Here is a 12,999-nt window from a genome sequence, read left to right on the forward strand (position 1 = left end):
CAAACGTATATGATATTTATTGTAAATATATGATAGATTAAATCCAATAGTAGTTTTCGATGGCGTTGCCATCGAATTTCAAAGAAAAAATTTCAATTAATAACGAAATTTAATTAGAGGTTAGGTTACTGGTATCAAATAAACTGTATTCAAGAAGTTAACAAAGCCTTAATAAATCATTTGTGAACTGAAGCACTTTTCAACAATATATGATAAAGTTGATGACCGAGAGAAAATAAACAGAAAACAGGAACTTTTGGTTTTGCGAAAAAGCTAAATTAACGCCGGCCAAGCACCTAACAGAAGTGTACGCGCCAATTATTTATTTATTTTTTTTTTATATTTTATAAAAAGAAAATACACGTAATTCTAAAAAAACAAAAACAAACAGTAGATTAAGTAAACGTTTTAGGACTACCAGCACACCAAATCTCATTAATAAATGGGCTGGGGTTTCGTTAATAATTTTAAGAAATTATATTCTTAAAATCTAGATTGGAGTCTAAGCGAGTTTGTAGATATGAGAGTGTCTCTCGATCAATATTTCGAGTAAACAATGTTGCATCAAGTTTTCCAAATTAAGCCTAAATTTCCCAAAATTCTGTTTTTTTTATAATATTATTTATCATTTGTGTCGAAAATACTCTAGTAGCTGATTTGTCATGAAAACGGAACATCTTGAGAGAAAAGTGTTGTGGTTCGCAGCCTGCATCGAAATAGCTAAGCCATCAATCAATCTACACAACATTTACAACTTTCATTTCCCACATCATAACTGTCATTTACATAACAGCACGGAAAAAATTTAAACAAACTATACAAACATTTGCTGTACCCTGGACATATGTATGTATAAGTGTTTGTATATACTCATGTAAATACTTATAGGTGTAGACGGCCAGAGTGTAGGACAAAATGTTTTCAGTTGCACGAAAATGTTGCCAAGAGAACGCATAAAACAAGGCGCTCAACAGCCAAACATTTTTCGATTTTCTTGACTGAAATTGACAGTAAAATACATTTCAACGCCAACTACAAAATACGTCGAAATATTGGAAGAAAAAAAACTCAAGCACTGCAACAGAAATGATGACAGCTAAAAAAAATAAACACACATGGAACAAGACTAACATACATACATACCCATGTTCAGCCATAACCTAATAATTTTTAGTAAGTAGGTAAGTGCCACATGCATATGTTTTCTAAATTTAATAATCGTGTAAAAAAAATGCATACAACATTATTTACAAGTCACTGTACCATACAATACCGTACCATACGAGGGATGTGAAAAACTTTACAGAAAGAAAAGGAATGCGTGTGAAATTAGATATGAAATAATTTTCGTGTTTCGATATATTCTCCTTTAGCTTAGTTTAGGTTAACCCGACTGGCATTAAGCCACCCATAGACTTTTTGGTCGCCAGCGATACCAGATGGAGATTTTTGCCATACCAGATATTAAGATTAAAAGTAGACATCACGTAAGATCTCAACCTGTATTCTTCGAATATTCTCCTTTAAGCCTAATACATTTCTCAGGGCTTTCATAAAGTTTATTTATATATTTTTCGATATAAAAACTCGTTTCGTTCAGAGTTGTAAAATAGGCAAAACTAGCTGGGGTTAAAGAAATTTAAACTGTGTCCGTTTGTTTTTCGCATTTCTTTATAGCATTTATGGTAGGTAGGTGAAATGTTACGTTTATGCTAGCCACTCCTCAAGTAGCACTAAAGCGCCGTTTTCATATCAATATGAGACCTCAAATAGGCAAATAAGTCAGGTAGCTGCTGATGCAACAGACAAGATTGATGAGATTTAAGTTGGCGCACTGCCACAGTGACTTTATTCGTCTAGCTGCCAAACCCGAACATTTACAGAGAAAGTGATCGCCAGTCTCCTTCGATGAAAGATGCCCACAGCTTCTGCAATGCGGGTTAAAAAGTACACTTAGCTTTACCGCGTATGTGCCGATCATCCAATAACCAGTAAACGCAGCTACGAGTTGGAAATTGAATGGCGTCGAATCTTCAAGACTTTCAGAGTCCTCCCTTTATTTTATTGGGGTCAAAGGCGTAGTATTCCTTCGTAATATTGATACCTTTTTACGCTTTTTAATAATATATCAAATTCATTCTGGGCCCCAAAACACCGCAGTCATCGGCTTTCAAACCGATAATGACAGCCTGATCTTCTTAGGTACTCTTCCTGTACCTTCTCTTAAACTCCTGTATCGACTCAGGTCCACAGTGATAAACTCAAATTTTGTTTCTGGCAACAATCCGGTTCTTTAATTCATCCCTTTTCTCTGTATACAGTTCCAGAGAGGAGCGAGCGGTTTTTAAACGACACACATCTAGCGCTGATCTTAGACTTGTAAGAAGGATCATGAAGCATATTGATAAGTCGTGATTGATGTAGTAACAATAACTGAAATTTGTTTATTTTCCGAAAAAGTTCTCCAGCTGTTTCAAAAATATCTGAGAAAACCGCCGCAATTGACCAGCCTATGCGCTACAATTGAATCTTTAGTTTACTTGAATATACTATGCCACTTATAGATTACTTTTAATGTTTTCAAAACCCAGGCATGGCGATAATTCGATCTGCTCTAAAGCGAGTCATGTGAAAACTTAAATTACATATACGGTTTCATACTATTTACGCAGCGCCGTGACTAATAAGTCTTGGCAGAAAGTGGTTCTTTTGAAGGACTGTAGGTGTATCATCTTATCTCTAGAGCAACACATACTCGCACTTTCCGCTTTCCATTTCAATGCGCCGTTAACTGTAGTCACTATAATATTATTTAATGTTGGATCATAAACAAAAGCAAAAATTTTCAAAGTTCCGCTGGTGTTCCTGGTAAATATTTGGCGCTGTTCAGGTCATCGTTGAGCAACAGGGTAGTCGATGTGCGTCTCCTTCTTTGACTGTTTCAGAAGCACATTGAGTAGTCATATACGCTGCGAGCTGATTACCCTTTTTCTCTGTGGTTTCAGTTGCTCTAGCATTTGAATGACTCTTATCTCTCACCTGGTAAAAATAATCTGAGCATCCTTGCTGTCTAGCGCTTTTTGCAGCTCAAGCTATGTGGAAAATTTGACTTGCATCTGCGCATTATTATAATAATAAAATTGCCAGAAAAGAGCAAAGAAGACACGCCAATTATTAAGTGATCTACTAGGAAAGGCTTTGGTAAAGGAAAAGTGATGTCATCCAAGAATATGGAATTGCTGAGTCTGCAGCCCCACTTGCCCAGCTATCCAGAGATAATATCACTAAAATCATCAAATTCGAAAAGATGTTCAGAATTGAACCAGACGACAAGGAAAACTGGAGTACACCAGCACTTGAAAGAAATGCCAGAAGTACACCCTGCACTGGTACACAGATGGCTCAAAGCCACCCGAAGGCATCGGCGTTGGAATATATGACCACAGAACCAAGCGTTCTGTACCGATGAGTAGTTTTCCCAGCATCGAAGCGGAGTTGTATGCCATCTGTCTATGTGCAGAGATTAACTTAGACAGGAACTTCCGGAACGAGCGAATTGCCATTCTTAGCGACAGTCAGGCGGCACTCAAGTCTTTGTCAGCCTGTAAGATTAAGTCCTCACTGACTCTTAAGTGTAACTGAATCTGTGAGGAAGGCAAAATCGCATCTGTCTAATTTGGATCCCAGGACACAGGGCTATAACTGGGAACGAAATAGGCAAGAGAGGCTGCGGCCTTGCCATAAACAGGACCCGAACACTTCCTTGCTATGGGACAACACATCAGCTGGTAGAAGATTAGGAGCGAAGAGCTACGACTAAAGGCGATTAGCGACACCAAACTGTGGGGCTAGACGAAATCCTTAATGGGGGGTACATTCACAAGAGGTTTAGAGCACTCATAACTCTCTCTAAGGATAAATAAAGAATGCTCACGGGCATTCTTACAAGTCACCGAAGTCACCTTTATTGCACCGATTCTTGTCGCTTCTGCAACCAAGCCCAGAAGACTCCAAAGCGCATTTTCTTTGAATGCAGCATTAAAGCGCGGAGCAGATTGAGACATCTCGGCCAATTGCAGCCAGAAAAAAGGCACAGACGCTGGGTTCGGCCTAGTTCAATCTTAAGTTTGAAAAGGTAACTGGGTCTGGTTGACGTACTGTGAAAAGTAGAAGCCACAAAAGGCCATGAGGCCGAAGTGGAAACCTCAAATAAATCTAAATCTAAATCTGAAGTATGTTGATGTTGCTACACTTTATTTGGTTTGAACATAAAAATTGCTTACATTTTCTAAATCTGGCAACTCTTTTGTGAACTGCTTTCATAGCAGCTGGGATTAAATAAGTGATATAATCCAGTTTCACTTAATTCGTTAATTACTTCATATCTAATTTTATAAACGGATGGCAACCCTCTTTTAAAATACTCCTAAAAGTAATCTTTTTTAACCCCCATTCGTTTGACACCAATACTTTAATTTATTTGTTTTAACTCGTTAATTTAATTTAATATGTTGTTTCAAATAGGTGGCATGTCTCTTCAAAAAATACCCTATGTCTTAACGCAGGTTCTAAGCTAGATGGTCTTTAAGTTTTATGTAAATCCGCCCAGCCATTTCGTCGTGAAAAGATAACAAACATTCTTACTCACTGACAAATTTTGACATTTCTAATATTTATAAACAATTATTTTTTTCTGGGCTCATAAATACAATTTTCTCCATAGCTGATATTTTTTCCATAGATTTATTTATTTGGTAATATCTCAGAGGCTTGTAAAACTAACTTAGTATTTATTGTTGTTTTGATTCAAATCTTTGCTCTCTAATCCCTCTATTTTGCAAACTTTTTAAATTCCCCTCGTAAGTGCAAATCTTTTATATTTTTTGTCTCTTTATTACTTTTTATTTTCGTGACAAGTGTCTCCGGGCTTGCGGCGAAAACAATTTTAACTTTCTGCGCAGATTCGCTATTCCCCAACAAAAACGCACACGCATAAGCTCGCTACTGTGTCACCTTTAAATCCTTGTTTGTAGCACGGCTTATCAAACACCTGCGGCAAAGTAGCGAAGTGCTAGAAAGTCGCACCCAATCTTATATGTTTTTGATGTTTTCCTGGTACTTTCACCGTCGACCATTTTTCTTTTCTTAATAGAATTGATTTTTTATTCAAATTCAGCTGTCGTTGTTGCTGCCAATATTTTTGGAATCACATCCATCAATACGTATGTGCATACATATGTGTGTATTTTAAAAGTCTAGTACTTATTGCGACACTCACTGCTATTCGCTACTGATATGCCGTTGACATACAAGTTGCAGCTGCCGCACGGATTTGCCACTGAGCTGCTGTTATTGAAAAATGCACGTTGACAGGTAATATGTCACGTTAAGGATGTTTTTGTATGAGTATTCTTCAGCATGCACGTGTTCAGCGCGTTTGTATGTTGCTTACCACTCACGTCCTGTTGCCTCTCTTCTGGCTTGCTGTGATACTTGGCGCCACTTTGCTTCCGCTGCCTTTGCCTTTTTCTGAAATATTGTTAGTTTGATGCCAGCTGGCAAACGAAAGCTACTTATTTATGTTCTGTTCCCTTCGCGTTCCTCTTCGCCTCCTTTATCAAACGACTACAATTACACATTGATTTATGATGTTTCTGTGAAATTGGAATCTTCCGACCCACTGAACTTTGCTTGACTCCGCTTGAATCAACGCAAGAAATTAATCATAATTGGTGCTAATAACTAAATTAGCTGATGCCGTATGCCCTAGCGAAGTACGTGTCAAAAATGATAGATTTTACACTTACCGTAAAGAGGCAACTTGCCACACAGACAGCTGCCCACGAACCGACCCAATAACGCAGCACAGTGCGCTCTTTCTCCGGGAAGAACATAGCATGGCACGGCGCACCACAATCGCGTAATTCCTGTAAAAGGACAGAGAAAAAATTAAATTACCAAAAAATTTATTAATATATTTTTCTAACAAAAGTTTATAATAAGTACTAAAAATTACTTAACCCTTAAAAATTACTTAACCCCACCAAATATGGCAGTAATACATGAATTCTAGAAACCCTAACCACCTGAATCTGCAACATGGAAAATGCCTTGGCACAAAGCTTACCAGGCTTAACAATCAGCTCTTTTCCGGAGAAGAGGAGATATAATTTCTTGCGAGAGGGTCAAAATCAGCAGGAAGCTTGCTTTACTTCCAAGTGTTTGAAAGGACCGATCTGAAACTCTAGCAAAATAGGTTGAGTCTTATCAATCGGTTTCCGCGAGACGAGGTGATGTAATTTTTTGCTCGAGAAGTGCGTCGGGCAGCAGATTGCTTAACCTACCAGGTTTGAGAAATACTAATTTCTAATACTCAGATCATATGGGAAAAGAAACGGTTGGTTTTTTGACAAGGAGCTTTCTCGGATGCAGGGGGAAGTGCATTTTTACACGAGAGCTTTGAAAGTTTGATCTTTAATATATGGAGCAAGGGGTTGATTTTAACAATCGAATGCGATTTCTTGTGAGTTTAGAGGCTACAAGCAAATCGCTTTTCTCGAAGTGATGCGAAGAGCCGCACTGAAGCAGAAGAAACCTGGTGCAAACTCGGCAGAAATAATCAATTTTTTAGCTGCAGCGCTTTTCCTGCCACCGAACTGATGGAATCAATTTCTAGCCGGTTTCTTCTGCGGGCGTTAACCCTAATGCTTGTTCACGAGAATCAATGTACAATCGGCCTATTTTTTTAAAAGCATGTCAGCAAACCACGCCCTTAACCCCTTGCCGTGTTTTAACGAGTCTGACTCGTGATAAAAATTTTGGCCTAATATGAATATGACAGATGGAGGTCTGTCTCACCGTGTGCCATTTCAAAAGCACTATGGCCTCAAAACGATATAAACAGAACGCTTAAGGTGATGGGAATCTCCCACCATTTAATTTCCAAACTCATTGCGGTGATCACTGGTACTGGGTGATCGGCACTCATGCAGAGAAGCTTGGAATTCCGTACAACCCCTATCGCAGAAGCTGTGGGGATCCTGCAGAGAAAGAGACTGTGGAACACTTTCTCTGCAAATGTCCGGCTCTGGCGGCTAGGCGCTTGAGATTCCTTAGCGTGCCCTTTGGGGATTACTTGAAGAAATTCTCCAGCCTAGATCCCTTTTTTCTCCTCCGCTGCAGCACTGGATGCCTGTAGACGGTTTTCTCTCCTCCCTAAATCCTTTCACAGGTAGTGGTCCACATTATGGTATCAAAACGGCACGTAAGTGCTACTTGTAGTGTACCTGGGGTACTCTTGCCATCTTACCTACCTACCTACCTACCATGAATATGACGAGCCAGGCTCGAGAATAGAACGTCAATATCACGAGCCGAGGTCGTATACAGATAGTCGGATCAAACATAAACCACGTGCTTGGGTAGTAATTGAATGTTAATTTCTACCTGTACGCCACCAGAGTTAGTCAAGAGTCTCATAATTGCTATTATTTCATCTCGCGCATCAGTCTGATCTGCTTACCACGCGCTGACGCGTAACACTTGGGCCCAAGTTTCGTCGAGTTAAATGGCACGGCAAGGGGTTAATGAACTACTTGGATACTTATGCTAATATCTCAACTCTCATTCCACAACTTTTGATTCATCGGAACCGCTTTTTACCATGCAGAAAACGATACTCGTACTAGCCGCTTTCAATAAATTATGAACAAGCTTTTATTCTTCTTTTTGATTGGCGCGCTAAGTTTAACAAAGCGCGCAAGTCGTTTCTTTTTTATGCTAGCCGGTGCCAGTTGCAACCATCAAGTGAAGCCGAGTCCTTTTCCACCTGATATTTCCAACGCAGAGGAGGTCTTCGCCAAACTGCAAAGGTCCAAAAATCTTCCACAGAATCTCTCTCTCAAACACTTCAAGTAACGCTTCATCGTATGTTGTCATCGTCCAAAATTCTGTGCTATACGTTAGGACGGGCATCATGAGAGACCTTTACTACTCAATTGCCTACTTAATCCAAAGTAGCACTTGTTAGCAAGAGAGATTCTCCCTTGGTCTTCAAGGCTGACATTATTAGCGGTGTTAATGCTGGTTACTAGATAAACGAAGTCTTTGACAACTTTTCATGTAGCTGATAAATTGTTCATGTAGCCGAGCATATTTAGATCTCGACGCTAAACAAACCCTCACCTTTCTTGACTCAGAGCTCACCGACAAAAAAAATTAACCGCTCGCCATACGGACTGCGTTTCTTGTATTGGCTGGGCGGGTGGAAGACAATCATCGGGTTTATCATTAAAAACTGTACATCCCATTAGATCTTCAGGGTTCGTAATATAGATTTACACAAGTACTTATTCTAAGAGAGGTCCGAAGCGATGTGTTGCAGTATTCGTATAGGTGTTAAATAACCTGAAGAGGATGTCGATGAAGCTTTGCTGTCTGCGATAACTTGATAAAAATTGATAATATACAACTACTACTCAAAAACTCAGAACGCATCAGACGCACTACGTGGATATCTTTCTCCCTTTCGTGGATGAATTTCTCAATACCATGGTGCTCACAATTCTCTGACTGTGGCTTTAACGGTAGAAAATATAGGTGTTTGCCTGACTTACTACTACAATTTGTGATACTACTGTGGGCAAAAAGTAAGGTGAATTTATTTGTCAAACTTCGCGGGATTAAAATTTCGCTCTAGTTATTTTTTTCATGAGTTGGCAGCACTGTTAATAACATCTGGGCCAGCTTTCATGTTAATGTCATTATCAGTAATATATTTACGCTTGTGTTTACCAAACTACCAAGAGTGCATTTTTCGATTTTTACAATGTCTGATTTGATTGAGCAGAGAAGTGCCATCAAATTTTGTTTGCGGAATGAAATTTCGGCTGCGGAAACGTTTAGCATGCTGCAGAAGGCATTTGGTGATTCGACCATGTCGCAGAAAAATGTTTATAAGTGGTACAACGACTTCAAAGAGGGTCGAGAACATGTTGATGACTTGGAGCGCTCCGGACGACCATCGACGTCAACAGATGACCAACACGTCAATAAAGTGAAGGAGTTAGTGCTCAAAAATCGTCGGTTGACTGTTAAAGACCTTACTGATATGATCGGAATATCAGAAGGATCTGTGAAAACCATTTTGAAAGACCATTTGGGCCTAAGAAAAGTTAAATCTCGTTTGGTACCGAAAACTCTCAATTTCTTGGAAAAAAGTCGTCGCGTTGATGTGTGTGAAACAATGCTTTCAGACTATCAGGACAAGCTCAAATGCATCATTACGGGAGATGAGACTTGGATTTATGCTTACGACCCTGAAACAACCGCCCAATCAAGCGAATATCGTGCTAAAGGCGAGGCCAGACCGAAAAGAGCACGTCAAAGTCGTTCAAAAATAAAGTTCATGATGGCAGTTTTTTTCGATTTTCGTGGTGTGGTGCACTATGAATTTCTTCCACCTGGCCAAACTGTTAGTAAGGAATATCACTTGAGCGTTATGCGTCGTTTACGTGCAGCAGTTTGTCTAAAAAGACCAGAATTATGGGCCAACCACTCTTGGTTTTTGCATCACGATAATGCACCGTCTCACACTGCACTCGTTCTTCGTGACCATTTCGCCAAAAATTCCACGCATATCGTTCCGCAACCTCCGGATTCGGCTGATTTGGCTCCGTGTGACTTCTGGCTAATCCCAAAGCTCAAGAGACCTCTCCGGGGAACGCGTTTCGAGTCGATTGAGGAGATAAAAGCTGAATCGAAGAAGGTGCTGATGGCTATACCGGAAATGGACTATTTGGCATGTTTCGGGGATTAGAAAAATCGTTGGTATAAGTGTATTTCATCGAGAGGGGATTATTTTGAAGGGGATAAAGTTGATTTACAAGAATAAATAAAGATTTTTCATCTTACAACCAAATTCACCTTACTTTTTGCCCACAGTAGTATGTTTTTTCATATTGGCCTGGAAAAAGTGGGCGCTACAGTTTTGTGCTGTCCTGAACGATCGATGGTTTTTGTGGGAGGTTTTTTTATGGCAAAATGTTGTCGGAGGTTACAATTGTCTGCCCCAAAGCTTTTTCTATAACTTGATGAAACACATTCACGGTGAACTACCAGCACTCAGGACTCTCTGAATGTTAGTCACGCACAAATCCAATTGGTTAGGGTGATACTCGATTTTGTCTCCCTCTAAATATCTCCCTCCTTTGCTCTCTAATTAAAATTCCTTTAAGGTGATCCGAATATTAAATTAGAATATTTTCTTGTAGTCTGATTTTAAAATTCCAGTGACGTCTTTTTTTCGTGTTTTTGTTTTTTTCTCGATATCTTGCTCCCACGGGGCAAATGTGAAACGTGCACACAAAAGGCGGGATCCATAAATCTCAAAAATTATTTCGCTTTTTCCTATCCGGACTTCTTTCGGTTTTAGATGTAAAATATGGCAATACCCGCATTTAAATCAACCATCAAAGATTACACTCGCCACAGGACACCAATTTCAGTTACACGTACTTTAGTCTATCCTATTTACGACACAAATCTTGGCAGTATTTATGAAATTTAACTACTTCTACTTTAATGTGCCATAAAATAGATTTAATACCAAACAAGTAAAGTGCTTTACCACCATCGTGGAAAGGAAACTCATTATATGCGCTGTTTAGGTGAACTAGTGAAAGGGAAGCGGGTGAGAAGGATTGCCCGAAGAAGAGCTCATTAAAAATTCAAAATTCATCGACAAGCGACTTGAAAGTGGAACGTTGCTGCAGCGTAGAATAAGCAAACTCGGTTGCATTAAACGACCGCCGGGAGAGTTGAGAGAAGGTGGGCAAGTAGACAGAGAGGCTGACAATGTGGAAATCATAGCATAACCTACTCCCCTGGAGTGTGATTTAGAGTGAAATTAAGCGTAGTTAAATATTAAAGATGGCAGTATGCACCCAAAGAGCAGTAGGTAGGTGGAGTAGAACTGGCCAGGCAGCAAGCAAGCAAGTAGGAAGATGTATGTAAATACTCGTACATAGAAGTAAGATGCCCTAGCCGCACATGGCGAAGAAGAGGAAGAAGGAGGTGGGCAAAAGTAAATTATAGCAGCAGTTATGTGGCCAAAGGCGATGCAGCTAAAGCTGCTCAAGCACGCATTTTCCAGATCCGCAATGAGCACAACGAAGTTAAGATGAAATTCACGTGATTCAAAGGAAATATGTTCGCTACATCACTGCAGGCACTAAACCGATAGATGGTGAGCAAAAATGAGTGCTTCTTCTGTAAGCAGTGCGTATAAAAATACGCAATAGTATTCCAGTAGATTTTGTGTTGTCTTATCATTAACATTATTTGGGTTTTGCTTTTATTCGCGAGCTGTGCTAAGCGTTCAGGCTCATGGGAGACCAAAAGCGAATCGTTTTGTTAGAATCGGCGCGCGGTATCTTAAAGTGCGATTTTTGCGTGGCATAATTTATTCGCCATTCTACGTTCATCTGTCAGTCTTTCAATTGCTTTTGTTATTGCTCAAGTGCGCATGTGTGTGTAAGGAGTGTGTGCGAGTGTGAATTAAGAAGGAATAAAAAGCATAAAACATAGGAGAGATAAAATTGAAGAGCAGCAGCAGCAGCAGCAACAGCAGCACAAACAATGTAAGTATGTCGAAGGCCCAAAGCGTGTGGTTACTAACACAAGCACATCCATGCACTCAAGACTCATCACATACACAGGAGTGTACCTACTATTGTGTCGCACACTGCAGGCCTGAGTTTTGTGGCACGCGGGTACTTGCTGCTTTGATATTCCCCGGGGGAATCAAAAATGTGGAAACGTGTCCATTGACGGTGTTATACCAAATGAATGAGAATGCACAATGAATGTGGCGTAATGAGTGCGTTGCATGTGGCAAAGTCACAAAAAATAAAAAATAACAAAAAACGGTGGATGGAAAGGCAAACGATTCAGTCAAGTGACGAAGGCACAAGTTGCCAGTGCAAAGCAATGTTGCCAAATTTCAGTAGACTAAAAGTAGTGGCTTGGTGTGTCATCTAAAAAAGGTGTAACGCTGGATTTGTTCAGTTCATTTTAAGCTGAAGGTATTTGTTAAAAGAAAATTAAATGAGTAGCTACGCGTGAATGGTAAAACGGCAAAAAAGGGATTATATTTTAAATGAAAAATTTTAAAGAGGATTAACGAAAATAATAAAAGGCTCTTATAAGCAACAAAAACAGTATCTGAGGAATATCGTTCAGTAGGCAGATACGAAGGGCAAAACAAGAAGGCACTCGCACCAGTGGTATGTGGACATGCTCCTATTAATTCTATAGGAATCCTCCACCTTGGTTAAATTTCAATCTGGGGCCTAAAGATATTGCATCAGAATGAAGCCAAGTTTTTCTGCTGTAGGCTTATGAAAACTGGATAAAGAGGGAAAACGAATGGGTCTGATGGTGAACGAGAACAAAACGAAGTACCTCCTGTCATCACAAAACAATGGGGGCACTCGGGAATCGGCACCCACGTCAGTGTTGATGATTGTTGACTTATGATTTCGAGGTTATGAAAGACTTCGTTTATTCAGGAACCAGCATTAACACCGAAAACAATGTCAGCCTAGAAATCCAACGTAGAATCTCTCTTGCCAACAAGTGCTACTTTGGACTAAGTAGGCAAATGGGTAGTAAGCCCCTTTTTAGACGAGCAAAACTAACACTCTACATTGCTTTCATAATGCCCGTCCTAACGTCCTAACGACAATATTCGATGAAACGACGCTTGGAGTGTTTTAGAGAAAGATTCTGCGGAAGATTTTTGGCGACGGCGAGTATTGCAGGCAATGGAACGAAGAAATGTATGAGTTTTACGACGACATAGACATAGAGCAGCGAATAAACATCCAGCGGCTACATTGGCAGAGTCATGTCGTTCGAATGGATACAAACGCTCCGGCTCTGAAAGTATTCGATGCGGTACCAGCTGGTGGTAGCAGAAGAAGAGGAAAGCCATCTCTG

At 39.9% G+C, this 12,999-nt stretch overlaps 1 protein-coding gene across 1 annotated transcript in view; it reads right to left on the reverse strand.

Moving 5' to 3' along the window:
* The window catches only part of LOC129242141 (frizzled), a 121,272-nt gene that overhangs the window by 21,959 nt on the left and 86,314 nt on the right, over nucleotides 1-12,999 (reverse strand). Inside the window, exon 2 of the mRNA XM_054878702.1 lies at nucleotides 5,808-5,927. Coding sequence (XP_054734677.1) covers nucleotides 5,808-5,927 — 120 coding nt within the window. The remainder of the gene's footprint in view (nucleotides 1-5,807; nucleotides 5,928-12,999) is intronic.

Source organism: Anastrepha obliqua, chromosome 3 (assembly GCF_027943255.1).
Source record: "Anastrepha obliqua isolate idAnaObli1 chromosome 3, idAnaObli1_1.0, whole genome shotgun sequence".
NCBI classification, from domain to species: domain Eukaryota; kingdom Metazoa; phylum Arthropoda; class Insecta; order Diptera; family Tephritidae; genus Anastrepha; species Anastrepha obliqua.